Genomic DNA, 18,268 nt, shown 5'->3' on the forward strand with positions numbered 1-18,268 from the left:
ATAAATATGGATGAGAAGGACCAACGATCGATGTACATCCCTTTGAACTTTAGAGTAATTATGAGCCCCCTGTGGTAACTATAATGCCGGCCGTTAGGCAGACAACAATTTCTGGGAATTTGCTCGATGTAGCCCCTCAGAATCCAAGTTATCACAGGGGATAAAGTCTGCGAAGTATGTGGTTGGAGAAGGTAGAAAATGCGTGGGTATCATATATGTAATGGGCAAGGTGATGGATCGGGTAATAGGTTGAGCAGAATATGAATAAAAAAAGCACGTGAGCACACGCAGACAAATCACAATCATAGCAGTGCCATAACAACATAACATTTTACCACTGGGTCTTTTAATGCTGCTAATATTTAGCGTTATTTGTTCTGCCTAATGTTGGTCGAGAGATTCCATGAATCACATGGCATTAGCCAGTCCAGGGCACCGCGAAGTGGTTGTTATAGGGTAGACAGATCACTGTTTGCTTCTGGCATCGCGTCTTGGGTTGTGAGGGTACCTGCTTATAATATAAAATGCTTCTCTCGGGAGGATGTGCACTCAAGGATTGGCTGTTATAATTTGGTAATCTGGGTATAATGTTAAGTATCGCAGTCTCACTAACTATGGCCTGCCTTCCTTAGGACAAACCAAGGGGATATCTAGGAAAATCAGTATCCATCTCGCTAACTCCCCGTAAAACGACGTGTTGGTATCTCCTCTTTCGCTTCGTCTCACGGCTCGGTTCTTGGGCACGGTTCGTGGTCTCGCCGTCCTCCATCGATTCTCAATAATCTGGTGATGTTGATGTGCTGATTATTTTGGTCCCGTTGGTGGCTCGTCTCGTTCCGTTCATCTAGCTATATTGCATTTTTTTTTTTTTTTTTTTTTTTTTTTTTTTTTTTTTTAATTTTATTTTATTTGTGGACGTAGACCGTTTAAATAATTATGTCGTAACCAAGTGGCGTTCATTGTGTCATAAACTAAATCTGGATGGTGGGAGGATATTCTGGGTTAACTATGTCATCCACTCCGTACGGCTCGCACACAGCATACGGCCCAAGGTTCCACGGGTATTCAGGCCTTTTTGTTTGGCCGGTGGTCAATACCCTGAACTATTTCTCTCAAAAGGTACAGAACGATCATATGTGGAAGTACATGCCCAAGAACCCCAATCTGCAGGATATTGGATTTAGTGGACGAAGCGATAGTAGCGGGTTCAAGGGTAGGCAACTCGGCCGTCTGGCGGCCGTCTAGTTGATAGCTAGCTAGATATTCACATTAGCACTTTGTAGCCAAGTCGTCAACCCCCCGAGCGCAGCCGCGCCAACAGCCGCGCAACCGCGATGCCCCACTTTTCTGCTCGCTGACCAACAGATCTCTGCGACAGCAACATCAAGCAGAAGTGACAAGCTACAAGCCGGAATGCACTCGCACATTCCGCTACGATGAACGACGCATCGACGGCCCTGCTCACCGAGCACTTCAGCTATACGCCGCTGGTACGCGTGAATTTGACCGATATGCCATTCCATCACGCTAACTCATTGCACAATAATAGTCTCTTATCGACGACGTCATCAACTCGGTAAACAACCTCATCTACCAGGCGATATCGAGCCTTGAAGATGGGCTTCAATCAACGCCTCCGGAGAAACTAGGTTTCAGACACGGGCCCGGCACTATCCCGGACACGGATGACGATGGCAACATACAGTACCCTGAGGCTAGACTGGAAATAGAGAACGGCCTGCACCAGCTCGAGACTCTGCTGGAGGCGACTGTCGACAAAGCTTTTGATAAATTTGAAATTTACGTGTTGAGAAATGTTTTAACGGTCCCTGAAGACTTGACTGGATGGATACGGTTGAGCCATCATGAGGTTAGATCTTTCCCACTTTTACCCGTCTAGCCGACTCACGACTGAATGTTTTATACGTAGGGGTTGTCACTTGAGCCAGCTCGGGAGGGCGCTCCAACTGAAGAGTCATTGACGTTACAGAGGCAAAGGCTCCGAGAGACAAAAAAGCTTAATCGTATGTTGACACATGAATGTGCGAGGAATGATGCGGTTTTATCTCAACTGAGGTCTATGGTTGCAACTGTGAAGCAGAACCACGACGGGGCTACTGTTTCTGCAGGTGCAAATGGTAGCGCAGATATGCAGCTTCCAAACCTCTCTTTTCTGCTCTCTGACCCTCGTGCGAAGAAATTACGGATGGGAGATGGAGGTGCTGGCCCGTCCCATACTCCCCTTACAACCAATACGACCTTTATTCTTTCTCAACTACCTGCTCTTCGCGCCGTGTTGACGCAACTACGCACGAAATTACAGACGCTTCCTAAATCCGTCGGTGAGATGGATCTGGATCAAAAGAAGGGGGAGAGAAGAGAGTATATCAACAGCAGGGCTAAGCTGCATCTGGAACGAACGAGCGGAACCGGTGAATCTGAACATGGCCACGGCGTTATTCGAGGGAAGAGAATAAACCCTGAAGAGGTGCAGGCACTCGAGGGGGTTGCAACAATTTTCTCAAAGTGATCATTGGTTTATAAGTTGAGGAACCACGGTAAATACCATGTTCTTCTAACTTTAACATTTTCCAAAATTGTCAAAGCTAACTGTCAATACCGTCATAGGCCTGATAAAGTCTGCCCGCATATTCTAGAGAGTATAAATGGCCTTTTTAATCCCCTGGTGCAGTTATGCTTGTCAGTTCCTTGCTACCCACCTGCACCGATGCTTTACAGCTGCCTTCGAGTGAAGGAAGAAAAGGGAACAGAAAGAAACTAGCTACACAACCATGGCGGCAGAAGTTGTAACAGAACCATCACGTTCGTGTTTGGCCCTGGCGAAGGTAATCACGCAGTACATTACCTACTTCTTCTGGCCTACCCCTGTAATCAAGTAAGTTGTTGTTAACGGCTCGACTAGCTGGCTGATAGACCCCGATCCTGATAATGTATCTAGGAAATCTTCGGACTGGGGAAAGAGACAGCCATTCATCAGGACACTTCAGGCATCGAATCTCATCGAAAAACACTGTGGAATTGCTATCCTCATGCACTTGAACAAGACAGAAGATTACCTCTCTCCCCAAGAGACCCAACAGCTGGCCGTTCTGCTTAGGGAGCGAGGCAGGTTCGTCACTCACAAAGAACTCTTGGTCAGACAGAGCAAGGCCTTAAACAAGAGTATAGTCTCTAGACTAGAAATTCTTGAGATACTCGTCATTGAGCAGCGCCTCATTTTTAGCCGTCCGAGGTGCAACTAATACGCACTTGTGCAACTACTATTTAATACTCTGTTCACATACATTGTTCACATCTGCCGGCTATACTTATGTCCGATGAAAGCCCTCGCCTTAGTTACTTATTGTGTATGCACTTACCAGTTTACCAGTACAACACAGCATTTCAGCAGGCGCATAGGGAAAAGAAAAATCTAAATACTTGTTGTCTGTACTATTGTTCCTCTTTAACCATCCCTGCAACTACCGGCGTCTAGCTCGTCAGCCAGTCATCTCTGCAGAAAAGGTCTGCAGGTCCCCCGGCGCTTAGACAAGATTTCGACCTGCATTGGAGGACCAACCATACAAGACATGATTGGCTCCTGGTCGCCCTGCTTCCTACGCATGAATCCCGCCCAGCGAATGAATTGCGTATCGCGGCATAGCGGTGGGACGCGCCCTGGTCGTAAAGTGCTCTGGCTGCATGAATATCATTATTCCATGCAAGCATACAGAGTTCTTGAGCAACAATACATGGGCTATTTTTGGATCCTGCGTTTGTGCGAGGAACCTTTAGTAGAATAGATAGAGTCAAAGCCGGTCAGCGCATAAAAAGAATGATAAAGTGCAGACATTCTCCTCTTCTTCGGTTTGTCTCTTCTCTCTCTCCCATCATTGCAGGCCAATTTTCTTTTGCATACGTTCTTCTTCTTTCCTTCGCTCTTTATATCTTTCATTCTTCGGTCCCGGTGCTGGTTCGCCGCTTTGAATAACTGTTTATAATATATTCGTTAAATATTCCAGCTCAAAAACTACGTCCGAATTCCAGAAATGTCGCCTACATCTTCCATCGCAGGCTCCAATGCTCCCTCCGCTGCGTCGGACCGTGATGAGTCTACATACCTTGCCAGAAGCCGAATGATCCACTGGACTCGCATCGCCTTGACCTCGCTTTCGCTTGTCCTTGCAGCAGCTGCTGTTGGTAGTGAAGGCCATGCACTCCACTACTACAAAGGCACAGTCAAATACAGCAAGATTTGGCTTCCTCTTTGGCCAAAGGAGCTGGACTTAGGTCCAAGCATCGCCACCATCGTCTGCGGGACTATTCTGCTTGTCTCCAACCTGGCCTATACCGTTGTTGCTGTTATGCCTTCTGTAAGTTGCTCCTCAATTTGTGCGTCTCTCCAGGGTGTATAGACTGATGGAAGACAGCCACGATCCCCGAGTGCTTTGCTAAACACTTTTATCACCATTATTGCATTTTCCGGCTTCGTCGCTTCGGTAGCAGCTGTTGCAACGTCAGTGATAGCGTATAACCCCCACTACACTGACGGAGGGGCACAACTAGGCCAGACGCTCAATTCGTGGACATGCACCTGGAGCTTCGGCGAGGGAGTTGACTCCGACGGGGCCAAAATATCTCCGGTGGTCAACTTCGGCCGTCTTTGCAGGGAGACTCGCGCGTCTCTTGCCATCCTGTGCGTCTTGATCGCGGTCCAGTTCTTGTCATGTCTTTCAGCGGGCTGCGGATGGTGGTTAGAGGTTGAGATGAACAAGAAGAGAAGCTTCGCTGCGTCTGCTGAATCCCAAGTAGAGAAACATCACGAGGCAGTGTAGGTAGCGTATCACCACGACCTAGACAGTCTTCCAGATCACGTCATGTCGTCTTCTTATGTCTTCTTCTTGCACTCAATGGACTTTTCGATCGTAACTTTTCTGATATTTGTTTATTGTATTAGGTAACAAGGATGACTAATATATTACATAACCTGGCGTAAAGGATAAACTATGATACGTTAACTTACTAAGCCATGACTAATCTCTTATCTTTATCAAAGCGGCCGACAGGGAAAAGAAGTCGAAAAGAAGCAAGAAAGACGAACAAACGAGCAAAGATGGCGCGTGGGAGCAGGATAATCGCAGATGGTGGTGCGGATGGAGGGGCTGCAGCTGTTGAGACTGATGCTACACCCCAGGAAGATTCACAGGCTTACAACTCGGAGGAAGACTCGGACTTCGACGAGCAAGCAGCAGCTCAAGACGCGGCGGAGAGCGCATCAGAAGCTGAAGGAGAAGGGGGAGATGTGGACAGCGAGAGACCAAGGAAAAAGAGGCGACTCTCTGGTGAAGGTAATGAGGCAGATGCGGACAGTGACGAGGAGTTCGCGGAACCTGAGCTGGAGTCCGGAGACGAAGCTATGATACAACATGCGAAGGAGAAGAAGGAAAAGAGACGGGCCCAGAAAACTGGCAGTGGAGCTGCAAACGGTGCAGCAGGCAGTGAAAGTGATGACTTTGACACAGATGACGATGATGAGGGTGGCGAGGGAGGATTTGTTCGCACTCGAAGGATGCGCATGAGGGTGTATGTGTCCCGTGTTTTCTATCTATAAGAATCAGCAGCTAATTGAAACAACTTTCCTGTTAATAGGCAAGAAGAGAAAAAGGCACTGGCCAAGACCGATGGCGCGACAATTGACGTTGACTCAATATGGCAGCAGATGAACCGGCCGCGGACACACAGTGCGGCGAATGAGACGAAAAGCAGTAACGCAGATAGCATCACGGGGGAAACACAGGCCACATCCTCGAATCTCCCGCTGGAAGAAATGATAACCATACGGCGGACGTACAAGTTCGCTGGGGAAATGATAACTGAGGAGAAAGTCGTTCCGAAGGACTCTGCTGAAGCGAAGCTCTACTTCTCTACATTGAATGCAGCTAAGAAGAAGGCTAAAGGAGCAGAAGGAGAAGCAGATACAGCTACAGATACAGACTCAAAGGCGGATGGGGATGGGGAGGTGAAAAAGCCGCTACGACGACCGCTCCGACGGTTCTCCCGCTTCGACCCTAACCCGCCGGACGCTATCAAGAAGAGCTGGGAGAAACAGGCTGCCGTCGAGACACCTGGGGAAGAAGGAAACACAGCCAAGGGCCCCAAACTGAACACTGTGATGAAGTCGAAACTCGACTGGGCCGCGTACGTCGACCGGGAGGGCATCAAAGACGACCTAGATGTACACAGCAAGGCGAAGGAGGGCTATATGGACCGGATGGACTTCCTGGGCCGTGTAGACGCAAAGAGGGAGGAAGAACGACGGAATGCGAGACTGAAGAATGCTGGCTATTGACGCCGGCCTGTATCTATATAATATATGAAGTGTATGAATGCATCAACATGAACATGAATTCGCAGCATCACGGCATCACGCATAATCAACCACCCTCGGCTATAATCACAAGGACCACCCAAGGACAAGGAACCACTACCAGTTTATGGAGTCCAGCGTATCGTGGCTCAGTTTAGCTTCTCTCTCGTGGCTCGAAATCGTATCAGGTCGCGCTTTGAGGGCGTCATCGACGGTATCTCGTACACGCCCAGCTGTCTCTCGACCTCCGTGAAGCCCGACTTGAGCAACACCTTGACCGAACCCATATTCTCCGGATCGCAGTAGGCTTCTACCGCGTCGAACTGCGGCTTGTTGGCCCAGAAGAGCTGCATAAATGCGATGACGGCCTCGGTCGCAAAGCCGCGCCCCCAGGCGGACTGGTGAAAGGTGTACCCGACCTCAGGTACAGGGTCTGATCGAAAGGTGCCCATGGATCCGATCATGCCGCCGGGCCGGAGGGGAGAATCGGCCGGCGCATCTCGTTGGATCTCCTCGAGCTCGGAGGCAGGCAAATCGGAGCGGATGAGGACGGCGTAATTCTCGCCCAGCGGGTTGTTCTCCAGCAGCAGGCCGGACATCCACTCACGGCTGTCCTCGAGCGTCTTGCACTGTCCCCGGCTGCTCCAGCGGGTGGTATAAGCGTTAGACCAGATCGCATGGAAGCCCTCGAGGTGCTCGCTGGTAATCCGGACCAGCTCGAGCCTGGCAGTCTTCATGGCTGGTTGTGGGAATAATCGCTAGTTATCTGTCGGCAGTCGGATCGCTGTGGCTGGGATACGGATACTACTGATATTGGCCCGGCTGATGCTATGATGTTTGTGCTGAGGTTAGCTAGAACGAGGGATCTCTTTCTCTCTTTCTCTCTCCTTCCTTTCTCTTTGCCTGGAGGTCGAGAGGGCTATAAATATGTCTATCTCGTGTCTACGCTGAGTCGCTGCGCCCCTCCCCCAGAGCCAACAACCAACTGACTAACTGCCGGCGTAGTTTGTTTGTTGGCGCCGGCGATGCCATGAACCCAACTAACTAACTAGCTAGTGAGTTAACTAACCAGCGGCTCGAAGTCGGAGTCCAGATGGGATCAATCGACTCTTAGCTGGCTCATCGTCCGGTTCTGTTTCGGAGATACTTACCGAAAGGTCTATCAAGCCGGCTGTTGGCCATCCAGGGGGCATCTCCCTTTCTCGTATAAATTACGAGTTACCCATGGAGATGATGGTTATGATTCACCTTATCCCGTGCGGCTGGTTCAAAAGGAGCCCAAAAGGAGGTCAACGAGAGTTAGGTTACAGGGAAGACCCGGCCCGTGATAACTCTACCTTGCTGGAACTAATTGACTGCCTGGCATCATCACTCAGAGACGGTCTTTAGTTAACTACATAACTACTCCACAGTGCCAAATTGGCCGGGCACGAGGGCATTGACAGAAGACCACGATTATTACCTAGGAAGACGCAATTAATGGCAACTATTAATATTATTGAATGGCCGGCGAGCTATATAATAATATCACCAGCAAGTCATGCAGCCAACCTCCACAACCTCTCGGTGGAATTCTCCAGCCCCACAAAAGGGTAAACGGATTAATACTTAGTGAACTAGGAGGGAGGGCCGAAGTGGCGAGTTTCAATAAATAAATACCCACGGGCAACACGTCACCGGGGGAGATCCATACTCTAACAGCCTCTCAAGTTCGTATACGGAGTACAGAGCACCAATTTTGACAGCAGCCATGAAAGAAGACGCCCCTATCCTCTATCCAAACCAACAGGTTGGAGAGCGTGTTGGTACTTATTCCAAGGAACACTCGACTGGCATTCCAAAGCATATCATCGAATATCATGAACATGTCCGGGAGACAATGCCGGATACGGCAAACTACATGATTTCCATCTCCCAGGCGCAGGCCATGTGCTTTCTTGCAAAGACTGTAGGGGCAAAGAGAAGTGAGCTGCTCCCATTGTCAGAAATTGTGAAGTTACTGAGATGTTGACTGTTTATCCCAATGAAGTTCTTGAAGTCGGTGTCTATGTGGGACTCTCCAGTCTTGTATGGAGTACCGCCGTTGGTCCTGAGGGCAAGATAACGGGACTGGAGTTCGACTCTAATTTCGCTAAATTGGCTGAGGAGGCCTTTGAGAAGTATGGCGTCAAAAATGTAGAAGTTGTTGTGGGAGATGCCCTCGAGACGTAAGTCGATGTCATTGACTATCAAAGTTTACAGCAGTGGTCTAATTAAGAATACAGTCTCCCAGCTCTTACGCCTACCGAGCCATACGATATGATCTTCATTGATGCTCAGAAACGAGGATACCCAAAGTATCTGGAGACTATTCTCAAGTGCTCTCAACCTGGCTCACAGAACCGTCTGCTTCGCCCGGGTGGACTGATAATCGGCGACAATACCCTCAGATGTGGCTTTGTGGCCGACGATAGCGAAGATAACCCCTGGCGCCAGTATAACTGGGGTGAACACCGCAGAGAGTATTGGAAGTCGGAGGATATTACTTCCCTACGGGCATATAACGACGCCATCTTAAAGTCAGACCGTCTGGAGAATTGGCTTTGTCCGCTATGGGATGGTGTAAACATCACTCGACTGCTTGATTAGATACCGTTATTACATTTACGTATCCTTACCAATAACCATTGCCGCATACCTATTTCGTGAATAATCCATGGCAATTCGTTCCCGCATTACTTTACAAGTTATGGTATAGCAGAATTCATTTAAAGAGAAAGTTGCTACCAGTTAAAGTATGAGCGCGATTAAAAATGTACCTATGTAAAGCATCCCCATCCCAATTGAACATGAGTGTAAGACGAAAACCACCTATTATCCCTTCCCAGTAAGAAACCCTAAAGAACCGTAGCATGCAGAATCATCAAGGACTGAACCAGTGCTGGATGGGCTGAAAAGTATCAAAGAAAAAAAGCTTAAAGAAGAAGACGATCGAATCTGGAACATCAGCAGGAATGAATTACCTGGAATGAAAGCAAGTTACACCAGGAAGATGCAAAAGGGGGGTTGGCCGGATGAGTTATGTTTGGAAAGCATTGTTTCTTTCAACAGTCCAGGCCAGTGGCAAGAAGGGGGGAAAAAATTCAAAAGGACAGAGGGAAGGGGATATCATAAAATAAACGTCACAGGGGAAGGGTTAAAATAAAGAGTAAAGAAGCCCGGATTGATATCCAGGGGACAACACCAGGAAGTTGCAAGATAACGCCAACATTGGCTGAAAAAAAGAGATAAGAAACAAGAGAAACCGTATAAACAACGTAGAGTACATGTTATTACTATTCATGCCATATTGTTTCGCTGCTGCTGCTGCTGCTGCTGCTGCTGTTGTTGCTGCTGTTGCTGTTGGAAAGCATGGGCCCTGGCTATAGCCATCTGAGTGGCGGCACGGTTTTTGCCGGACTCGGCATCCCTTCGCATGATATCATTGACATGGTTTTGAGCAATTTTGCCCAGTCCATTTACGTACTGCATCTTGATATTGGGTGGGTAATTTGAAGGCGGGCCGTACTGAGGCATGACCCTCTGGGCCATCTCGGACTGCAGACGAGCAAGATGATATTCGTACAACTGCTTGTACTGGAGGCTGACAGCCATCTTTTGACGGTTCTGTCCGTTGGCGGCGGCAGCGGCGGCAGCCATAATTTGCTGTTGTGTCATTTGGGGTAATGGTCGTTGCTGACCTTGTTGGGCGGCTTGCATCTGAGCTAGCTGCGCCTGGATAAGGCTAGATTGGTACGAATTTTGCATTTGGGCGCCTGGATGGCCTGGCTGCTGCTGTTGCTGTTGCTGTCCTGGCATCATTTGTTGATGCATTCCTTGCTGTGCAAGAGTGTTTGCCTGGAATTGAGACATCTGTTGCTGTGCCATCTGTTGGTTATTGAGATTACGTTGCGCTGCAAGCGCATTTTGCCGTTGCTGTATCATTTGAGGTGTCATCATTGTCCCATTCATAGGTGGGTTGACCATAGCCTGGGTCATAGCGGGCGTTTGGGCCATCGTAGAAACATCGGGGCTAGGGTGAGCCATTCGCTGAGTTGGAGTGATATTCCGCATTATCGGAGTTCCATGCATCACAGGAGTTCCATGCGTCATCTGAGGCGTGCCATGGGCGCTATGACTCTGTTGGCTACGAGTGGTAGCCATAGGATGGCCCATAGGAGCCGGATGGCCATGTTGCATGCCCGAGGATACAGCCATGGGACTTCCTGCACCTTGTGCGGAGCTGGTCATTGCCATGGGCACACCTTGATTCATAACATGAGGCGAAGGTGCATGAGGAGTGAGGTTTCGAACGATTGGCGAAGAGTGAGGAGCTTGTGAAGCAGATATGATATGCTGCTGTTGGAGTGTGACTGGGATACCTGAATTCCCTTGCGAAGTTGGCCGCATATTATGAGATGCTAGGAGTTGAGACTGGGCTTGTGCCTGAGCTTGGGCCTGAGCTTGTGCATGGGCATGAGCTTGTGCCTGAGCCTGAGCCTGAGCCTGAGCCTGAGCCTGGGCTTGAGCTTGGGCTTGAGCTTGAGCTTGTGCTTGAGCCTGGGCTTGTGCTTGCGCCTGTGCTTGAGCCTGTGCTTGAGCTTGAGCTTGCGCCTGGGCTTGGGCTTGTGACTGAGCAGCTTGTTGGGCATAGAGTTGCCGACGGGCATCATCTTGCGATTGGCTTTCTGCTTGACGCTGTTCAAATTGTCGACGCTTCTCCCGCTCAGCTTCCTGTTGTTGCCTCTTTGCGTGATCTTGTTGTAGCTTCCGCTCGTGCTCTCTTCTGGCCCTTTCCTCGTGCTGACTGCGGATATTTTCGAGGGTTTTGAATCTAGAGAACCGGGGTTCAAATGGAACAGCACCTCCATCCCCGTCGACCACGGCCGATTTTGCAGCATTTGCGCCTGCTGAGATTGCCGGTTCAAGTCGTTCATCCATAATAAGCATAAATCGCTCCTCGGCAGCAGCCAGAGCTTCATCAGCCGCAAGCTCAGCAACGGTACGTCTTCTAGTCTTTGGTGAAGGTGGTTTATGGCAATGCAAGGGCGATTCCAGAAGTTTGAGCAGCCGCTGACTAGCTTCTAAGCTGTCAACAGGTTCAAGATATAATGGAGGAGCAGTAGCAAGAATCAATTTTGACTCAACTTCTGGAATTTCGTGCGGCTCAACAAGCATCTTCTGGCGCTTCGCCGGGTGTCCTCGCTCCAAGGGAGGAGCAGTAGCAGATAGCGGAGTGGATGGCTGAGCAAGAGGGGTAGAGTTCGAAGTGCGAGAACTGTTGAGACCTTGAGATTGACGCCGTTGGGGGGATCTGGGGTCAGGAATCATAGATAATATAGTGAGTTCAGCTTGTAGGGAACGCGGAGTAGGATGCAAGACCGTGGTGAAAACCTTAGGTCCGGTAGCTTTGCCGTTCGCAGATTCTACAGTAAGAGGTTGTTTCCCTTTGGATTTGCTGGAATCGTCGGTTGATTCTGAAGATGCAGACGGCTGCACAGTCTGACCGGTTGTGGCAGGTTGAGTAATTGAAGCATTGGAACTGGTCTGACTCTGTTTGGGGTATGGAACATAAGAAGAGGGCGTCATGTGTTCGTTATAGTTATGGATGGAAAATGGGATAAGTTTCTGCCCGGATGAAGCTTTTGTGACAGGAGCAGGGTCAGCCGAAGGGGATCTATGGTCAATCACTCGGACGATTAAACACCCTATATTAACAAGTTAGTCCAAAATATGTTTCTAAATACGCCATATATCTAGAACTTGCCTTCATAAAACCGCACATTCCCCATAATAAGCTCCTCCATCATGTCATGGGGCACTGTGCCGTCCTTAAGATGTTTAATGACCACTTTCATTTCCGAGTTATAAGGAAAGCTACCATCCTGCTTATCGAATCGGAAATGGGTTGGGTGAAGGTGGATGGTCAAAGAAGGCGGGAACTTTGCATATTTCTTCAAGATGTAAGAAGTGGTTTTGACTACACTCAGCCGATAAGCCTGATGTTAGCAGTGATAACAAACAGAATTGTATGGCAGAGCCGCGCAAACAGATGTAAGGGTCCCCACCATATGGCTCGACAAGTTTTTTAGTCTGTCTACCATCCGCGCTGCCATTACCCATGGCATGGCGCCTGGTTGATGGACGTTGTAGCCGTGACGAAGGGTCTTGCGGTCTCTGAGATGTGTCTCCGTTTACCTTCGCCACCGCCCGCCCACCAGTTCCATTCACAGTAGTACCGGAGGATGAAAAAGTGCCGAATGGTTTTATAGCTCCTGCTCGGTTCGTTGAAGTAGAAATAGGCGAGGAAGACGTTTGCGCCGGCCGGGAGCCGTTGGCGCCAGACTGTACGAAGGCTGGGGGAGGGGGTCGCTTCATCTTGCCCGGATGTGCCATGGGCTTGGTGGAAACAGCGGTAGCCATGGGTTCGGCAGGCAGCGAGCTACCTCCCACCGGGTATTAAGGAGGCCCAGACACTATGGTGCGAGGAGAAACGCGCCCGATAGTCTAGAAACTGGATGCTCGGCTGATATGCCGGACATGAGGGGACGGAGGCCTGGCGAGAAGACGCCGTTCGCAGGACGGGCAAACCGGGCAGTACGCGGGTACCAAATCGGAGACTCAGATCGTCCAGAGAAACAGCCAGCGAAGATACTGACGCAGCGCTGATGGCGAGTTGAACGGGCCGCCGGTCAGGATGAAGTCATGCGAAGTTCGTGAGATTTCGATCTTTCTATCTTTCGTTTCTCTGTCGTTGTCTCGATGCTTAATAAGCAGTCATGTGATACTTATTAGTAAGAAATGTGACTAATGCTATTAGTAAGCTGGTGTTTCTATTTTGACGTCAAAGAAAAGTTGAAGACAACAAGAGGACAACAACTACATCAAGAGACAACGAACGGGAGTGAAGATGCTGAGAGATGGAGCCTAGGGGGAAGTTGAGTCGAGGGGCGGGTGCTTTCTGAGGCACTTGACTAGCTAGGATATACCGTCGATACCCATTTCTGGAACGAAAGCCACTGCGAACACTACGAGACCATATTCTATTCTCTTGAAAATAAAAACAGCAATGATGAAGGCAACCAAGGATGCAACCTGGAATGACCATCCCAAGTGGCTAGACATCTAATCGTTACCCACGCATCCATTAGTGAAACTGCCGGAAGAAAACGCCACCTCGTTGTTACCAAAGCACCTTGCTCGAACCCATATAGGCGTGTGGAACTTCAACTCCCATTCCATTCCATCTTTGTCCGGCTCGTCAAAGTACTTGAACTTGAAGGCGGTAACCCCTAGCCCAAGGCAACCCTTTATGCTAGGCAGGATAGTCTGCCGCCCAGAGTCGTATGTAGACCAGCCGGCACCATGAAGTTTATAGTCGGAGTACACGGCTTTGTACCACCCCTCACAGCTTCCGTGCGGTTTTTTGATCGGTGGCCATGGTCTGTTTTCTCGCTTGACATTGATCCCATAGGTATATCCTCCCTCACCCATCTGCCTCCGAATTTCCAGTTCATCGGGTTGTTGGCATCATTACCATCACGCCCGTTGATAATCCGGTTGAATGAAAACAAGCAGTCTTCTTTAACGTATTCCCGAGCATCATTCGACAACCTTAGATGAAATGTCTGCTCGTTTGGAGTGCCCTCAAGAAAAGTCTGAGACTTGCTCCAGTTGATGGTATTGTCAAGTGCCTTTATGCCATCGCAGAATGATTTGTAATTCTCATTCATTCTTTCTGGGTTCGCATAAGCTTTACGGCCCTCCTTCTGCCAGTACTTGAACTCAGATTTGGCAGAGCAAAAGCCCTGTAGCAACCCGAGCTGTTTTGACCGTAAGTATACTATCGTCTCAAGCGTGAACGCACTAATCGTCTCATGAACCCTTTTCATTTGGGTGGAAGAATCTTCCACACCGATCTGGTAATCCAAATCCAAACGTCCAGTCAAAGCTGCCGTCTCCCGGGCAGCCCGGGGGGTCAGGAGCCCTTGCCCCAAGTTTATGCAATACCTCGTTTCGCGGATCGGCTGGTTGTATAACAAGGAGTTATATATACTTTCCGATTCTAACTTTGCCGTCTCTCAATCTCATTTGCGTCGGGTTCCTCACGCTTGGTTATGAGATATTCGAGAAATGATCGTTTATGTGTGTCAGGTTTGAAAAACTGAAGCTCCTTCGTTTTTGGGTCAGGATAGTACCCCATAGAACCCGGCTGGCAGAATTGTCTAGAAACTCTTATTAACCACGGGTCCCAGTCTGAAGTTGCAATGGAATAGCCAATTCCTGGGTCTTTCGATATCTCTTCAACAACCTCTTGGGTTGCCTTGTTGATATGCTGCACCAGAGTTCTGAATTTCTTCCGTCTTTCGATGGTCAGGGGTGAAGGCTTGAGAAACAACCCCGGAAACCAAAATGCCGATGGTATTTGTGGAAATGATCAAGATTGGTCCTTTGTGCCCCCTTCATCTTCAGTATTAAAAAACTGGGCATATTGTTGAAAACGACAATTCCATCCTTTTTCATTTTACCATTCAGCGCCTTAAGGGTGCTTTTCAGATTTCGCTTTAGGATCGTGTCAATGTTCGTTTGTGCCTTCTCGAGAACTGCCTGGGACTATTCTTCTGAGTAGTTCGGCAGAAATATGCAGGTAGTGATTGTTTTTGACTGTTACTACTTGTTAGTTCGAAGAAATTTTCCTTCACGGATCTCTTCATTGAAAAATTTACCAGACACAGGTCATTTCCCCCAGCCGTCAGGACTACCAAGTTTAAGTCCCCCTTCAGCGCTTTTGCTTGCTCATATATCTGAACCGATCGATCGCCACTACATGCAATGTATTGAGAGTCCTGAACTACAGACCCGAAGAGTCTATTGAGGACCGCAGGGTATGCGAGGTCATATCGAGAACAACTCCGGTCACTCTTGCTTTGCGAGTATGGCCTTCCTGCGCCAATGCCTGCGGTGAAGCTATCACCGATAGCCACCCATCTTTTCACCCATCCGAAATCCGCAGCATCCTTGATGCTTCGAGATGATAGAGGGGATTTCGGCTCAATGACTGTTCGATCATAGCTATGGCTTTTTATCGCAAAGCCATTAACTATGCTTGTAATTGTTATGTTAGCCAATGCAACCTTGTCCATCTTGCGGATGATTGTAGCGCAAAACAGGCTAAGTAGTTTACCTCCTACGGTGAATATGAAGACTATGAGGTAGGTATACGGCTTAAACCCTAAAGTATTTACCGCTTGGAGGAACCAAATGACTGTCGCGAGAGTTACGAGCAATACTGTTGGTCTTGTGTTTCTCGAGAATATCAGAGCCTCGACTCAAACCCATCATGTTGTTTGGCATTTATCCCTAACATCTTTGGTATCATTTGTACCAAGGAAAAGAAAAGAAAAAGTAGATATGTCTATAATATCAAGTGTATTGGTTATAGCCTGCATTATCTATTAGACGCTGTTATAGCTACCATAGCTGAAGCTATGGCCTGTTGGTTTAAACTGCTTATTCTCGTTTGCAGTTGGGCTTATATACGATACAACTGATGAGGATACCAGATACCACGACTTTCAACGAGTCTCCTTTGTTTGTCTATGAGGTAGTACAGCGAGCCTTTATTACTATGCATTTGGCAACCAAAATCGCGGCCCCATAATAACGAAAAAATGCTCGGATATTTGGATCTTATTTGATGCCTTGTTTAGTAGCAGCTCGCTCCGTGAGATACAACGTTGGTATGGCTTCCATGTAATCTTCCCGTTGAATCGAAGCTGGGCATCTGATTTAATTCTATAGATAGTTAATATTGGTTTATTCAAAGTATAGATATCTGGTAGGAGCCTTACCGGAAGAGGCAAATAAAGGATTTCTGACCGCAGAGCTGCAGTAGACAGTTATGCATTGCTTTAATATAGCTCGGTAAGGGCTGAAAGCTATGAATTTAGAACTCTTAGACGCCTATTGTATATTAACAAAAAATAACAAAAATAAACAAATAGGACAGCCATACCTGAAATATAAGGGTGACATCATTAGAGGATTTGTCAAACTTCCAAGGCCCCTTATGGCCGGAGACGGGCTTTTCATCCTTGGATTCGAGGATATTTCTTGCCGAGGAGTCAATTACGACACCATCTCTAATAAAACATGCACGATGGGTTTCGTTCAATTGAAATAGTGTAGGGTGAACACTGTTCTCGAGACGGGAAGCAACATAAGTGGCAAAAGAAGTACATAACCCTTTACCATCTTTCCAAAGCGGAAACAAGTCTTCCGCTGTAAATGTCCGAGTTTGAACGCGTTTGAAGATCAGAGTGATAATCATAGATGAGTGCCTGAGGTAGGTTGGCCGGGCAGCGAAACTGCACAAAGCCTTTTTGGGGAAAGCGAGGAGGACGTTGTTGACTTAGCGGCCTTCTCCTGTGGCATATTTTATATCGTCATCCGTATCCCAAGGGATGGGGTCACCCTCGCGAGTGACTATTGTCTTTCAGCAAAACAAATAAATACCATCCTAGGACACGAGGAAGACTTACTCTTTGGGCCATACTTCTGTATATGCGCAGTGATCTCCTCAGGGCTCTTCTTTTTCATCTCCTCGAGCATTTTCTCGAGCCGGCTGGGGGAATTCTTTCCTGGAGTCACTACTGAAGTGATCGGGGAGGACGAGTTGACTGAGGGACTGGAGGCCATTTCTATCGACGTACTTTCAGTCAAGGAAGTTGGAGCTTGGGACTCGGCCGATGACTCGCTTGAATGGTAGTTGACGGTTGCTTTCGCAACGATTGACTTAGCTGAGGGCTGGCACGTAGAGTTGGTCGTAGTGTCCCGGCAAGACATTATATACCAGTCAGAGAAAATTAGGCAAAGAAGGGAAGACGGAAAACTGTGGGTAAAATCCTGTTGTGGACTATGGTATAAAATAAAGCTCTTTGGAAGGCGAAGGTTGTTAACTCGTCGTTCATTAAGCCTTTAAATATATAGCCTATAGGTGGTTAAATAGCCCTACGTACAATCATTCGCCGCTCATACTTTCTTGTCATATATACAGTTTGTATTTCTTAAGCTCTTACCAAGCCGAATAAGTGCGGGTACGTTGAGTCTACTCTGTAAAGGCAGGTTTTTCGGTGGCCAATGCTGGTCTGTGCCAGTTATTGATGAAGTTTCTAATCTCGTATATGGGCATCGACAAGGAGATCTGAGCCGGTCGAAAGATGACCAAGATCGTCTTACAGAATATCAGGCATAGGATAGCCCTGAGGGAGGGAAAACAATAAGTGCACTTACCTGTATCCGCTTCGGCATCAAGTCAAGTCCTATTCATAGCTGGGTTGTTAGGATGACTCGTCTCGAGTTTATACTCCTCTTATGGGTATGCATAGCCCTTGGAGGCCAGGCTGTGAGCCAAACCACCTCTGGTCAAAAGCCTAGTATACCCGGAGAGACGACGCCAGCTGGTCCTACGAAACCTAGGATAGGACTGCTCGGAATTGTAACAGATGGCACACCGTCGAAAAGGGAGATACAGCAGTTAAGGAGGATTGTTCGAAAATCCAGGTTGGCCTTTTTGTTTATTCTGTAATCTCAACTCTCCGAGGCTGGCCTAACCATGCTGAACACGGGTATAGGAAGGGTACTGGTATTGCGTTGCAGTTCCGGGGACACCACGATCCCGGACCCTGTCGGCCCCAGCGAGCCCGACTTCCACCAATCCAACGCAGTCAGGATTCCCATCGAACTGCCGTAAGCGTTGGCTCGTTTCCGAGTAAAGTTTCCCGTATCTCTGACTTGGTTGAAAATTCCATCGAACGGTTTGTACAGGTCAGAAACATGTAGTATAATCCTGAAGTTTACAGGAATTACTTTGAGCAACTTTCT

At 48.3% G+C, this 18,268-nt stretch overlaps 11 protein-coding genes across 12 annotated transcripts; 6 read left to right on the forward strand and 5 right to left on the reverse strand.

Moving 5' to 3' along the window:
* Positions 1 to 1,436: 1,436 nt before the first annotated feature.
* On the forward strand, positions 1,437 to 2,530 carry TERG_08147 (uncharacterized protein; the record flags this gene model as incomplete). Its single annotated transcript, XM_003231314.1, has 3 exons — positions 1,437 to 1,490; positions 1,550 to 1,870; positions 1,931 to 2,530. The coding sequence occupies 3 exons, from the start codon at positions 1,437 to 1,439 to the stop codon at positions 2,528 to 2,530; spliced, it is 975 nt and encodes a 324-aa protein (XP_003231362.1).
* A 262-nt stretch (positions 2,531 to 2,792) lies between these two features.
* TERG_08148 (uncharacterized protein) lies at positions 2,793 to 3,263 on the forward strand (the record flags this gene model as incomplete). Its single annotated transcript, XM_003231315.1, has 2 exons — positions 2,793 to 2,896; positions 2,960 to 3,263. 2 exons carry the CDS (start codon positions 2,793 to 2,795, stop codon positions 3,261 to 3,263), a joined length of 408 nt encoding a protein of 135 aa, XP_003231363.1.
* Positions 3,264 to 4,049: 786 nt separating this feature from the next.
* TERG_08149 (uncharacterized protein) lies at positions 4,050 to 4,835 on the forward strand (the record flags this gene model as incomplete). Its single annotated transcript, XM_003231316.1, has 2 exons — positions 4,050 to 4,373; positions 4,431 to 4,835. 2 exons carry the CDS (start codon positions 4,050 to 4,052, stop codon positions 4,833 to 4,835), a joined length of 729 nt encoding a protein of 242 aa, XP_003231364.1.
* Positions 4,836 to 5,029: 194 nt separating this feature from the next.
* Positions 5,030 to 5,611, forward strand: TERG_08150 (uncharacterized protein; the record flags this gene model as incomplete). The annotated part of the gene is made up of 1 exon (XM_003231317.2): positions 5,030 to 5,611. The coding sequence occupies one exon, from the start codon at positions 5,030 to 5,032 to the stop codon at positions 5,609 to 5,611; it is 582 nt and encodes a 193-aa protein (XP_003231365.2).
* Positions 5,612 to 6,236: 625 nt separating this feature from the next.
* Positions 6,237 to 7,355, reverse strand: TERG_08151 (uncharacterized protein). The gene has a single exon (XM_003231318.2). The coding sequence runs from the start codon at positions 7,102 to 7,104 to the stop codon at positions 6,517 to 6,519; it is 588 nt and encodes a 195-aa protein (XP_003231366.1). The 5' UTR covers positions 7,105 to 7,355; the 3' UTR covers positions 6,237 to 6,516.
* A 124-nt stretch (positions 7,356 to 7,479) lies between these two features.
* Positions 7,480 to 9,725, forward strand: TERG_08152 (uncharacterized protein). Of its 2 annotated transcripts, none has more exons than XM_047748895.1 (2): positions 7,480 to 8,574; positions 8,632 to 9,725. In XM_047748895.1, exons 1-2 carry the CDS (start codon positions 8,372 to 8,374, stop codon positions 8,993 to 8,995), a joined length of 567 nt encoding a protein of 188 aa, XP_047604886.1. In that variant the 5' UTR covers positions 7,480 to 8,371; the 3' UTR covers positions 8,996 to 9,725. The 2 variants fall into 2 exon arrangements, with proteins under 2 accessions (XP_047604886.1, XP_047607479.1); XM_047750541.1 differs by having other exon boundaries at positions 8,316 to 8,331; positions 8,397 to 9,725.
* TERG_08153 (uncharacterized protein) lies at positions 9,686 to 12,808 on the reverse strand (the record flags this gene model as incomplete). Its single annotated transcript, XM_047748896.1, has 3 exons — positions 9,686 to 12,062; positions 12,164 to 12,365; positions 12,409 to 12,808. The coding sequence occupies 3 exons, from the start codon at positions 12,806 to 12,808 to the stop codon at positions 9,686 to 9,688; spliced, it is 2,979 nt and encodes a 992-aa protein (XP_047604887.1).
* Positions 12,809 to 13,510: 702 nt separating this feature from the next.
* On the reverse strand, positions 13,511 to 15,528 carry TERG_08154 (uncharacterized protein; the record flags this gene model as incomplete). Its single annotated transcript, XM_047748897.1, has 4 exons — positions 13,511 to 13,714; positions 13,795 to 14,372; positions 14,456 to 14,771; positions 15,112 to 15,528. 4 exons carry the CDS (start codon positions 15,526 to 15,528, stop codon positions 13,511 to 13,513), a joined length of 1,515 nt encoding a protein of 504 aa, XP_047604888.1.
* Positions 15,529 to 16,091: 563 nt separating this feature from the next.
* TERG_08155 (uncharacterized protein) lies at positions 16,092 to 16,715 on the reverse strand (the record flags this gene model as incomplete). Its single annotated transcript, XM_003231322.1, has 3 exons — positions 16,092 to 16,180; positions 16,237 to 16,348; positions 16,401 to 16,715. 3 exons carry the CDS (start codon positions 16,713 to 16,715, stop codon positions 16,092 to 16,094), a joined length of 516 nt encoding a protein of 171 aa, XP_003231370.1.
* Positions 16,716 to 16,796: 81 nt separating this feature from the next.
* Positions 16,797 to 17,230, reverse strand: TERG_08156 (uncharacterized protein; the record flags this gene model as incomplete). The annotated part of the gene is made up of 2 exons (XM_003231323.1): positions 16,797 to 16,870; positions 16,927 to 17,230. 2 exons carry the CDS (start codon positions 17,228 to 17,230, stop codon positions 16,797 to 16,799), a joined length of 378 nt encoding a protein of 125 aa, XP_003231371.1.
* A 499-nt stretch (positions 17,231 to 17,729) lies between these two features.
* On the forward strand, positions 17,730 to 18,226 carry TERG_08157 (uncharacterized protein; the record flags this gene model as incomplete). Its single annotated transcript, XM_003231324.1, has 2 exons — positions 17,730 to 17,947; positions 18,019 to 18,226. 2 exons carry the CDS (start codon positions 17,730 to 17,732, stop codon positions 18,224 to 18,226), a joined length of 426 nt encoding a protein of 141 aa, XP_003231372.1.
* Between the last annotated feature and the right edge of the window lie 42 nt (positions 18,227 to 18,268).

Source organism: Trichophyton rubrum, assembly GCF_000151425.1.
Source record: "Trichophyton rubrum CBS 118892 genomic scaffold supercont2.12, whole genome shotgun sequence".
NCBI lineage: Eukaryota > Fungi > Ascomycota > Eurotiomycetes > Onygenales > Arthrodermataceae > Trichophyton > Trichophyton rubrum.

Coding starts and splice junctions, on each gene's coding strand:
- TERG_08151 (XM_003231318.2), bottom strand. CDS start 7,104: ATGAAGACTGCCAGGCTCGAGCTGGTCCGGATTACCAGCGAGCACCTC.
- TERG_08152 (XM_047748895.1), top strand. CDS start 8,372: ATGTTGACTGTTTATCCCAATGAAGTTCTTGAAGTCGGTGTCTATGTG. Junction 8,575..8,631: donor GTGGGAGATGCCCTCGAGAC/GTAAGTCGATGT, acceptor TTAAGAATACAG/TCTCCCAGCTCTTACGCCTA.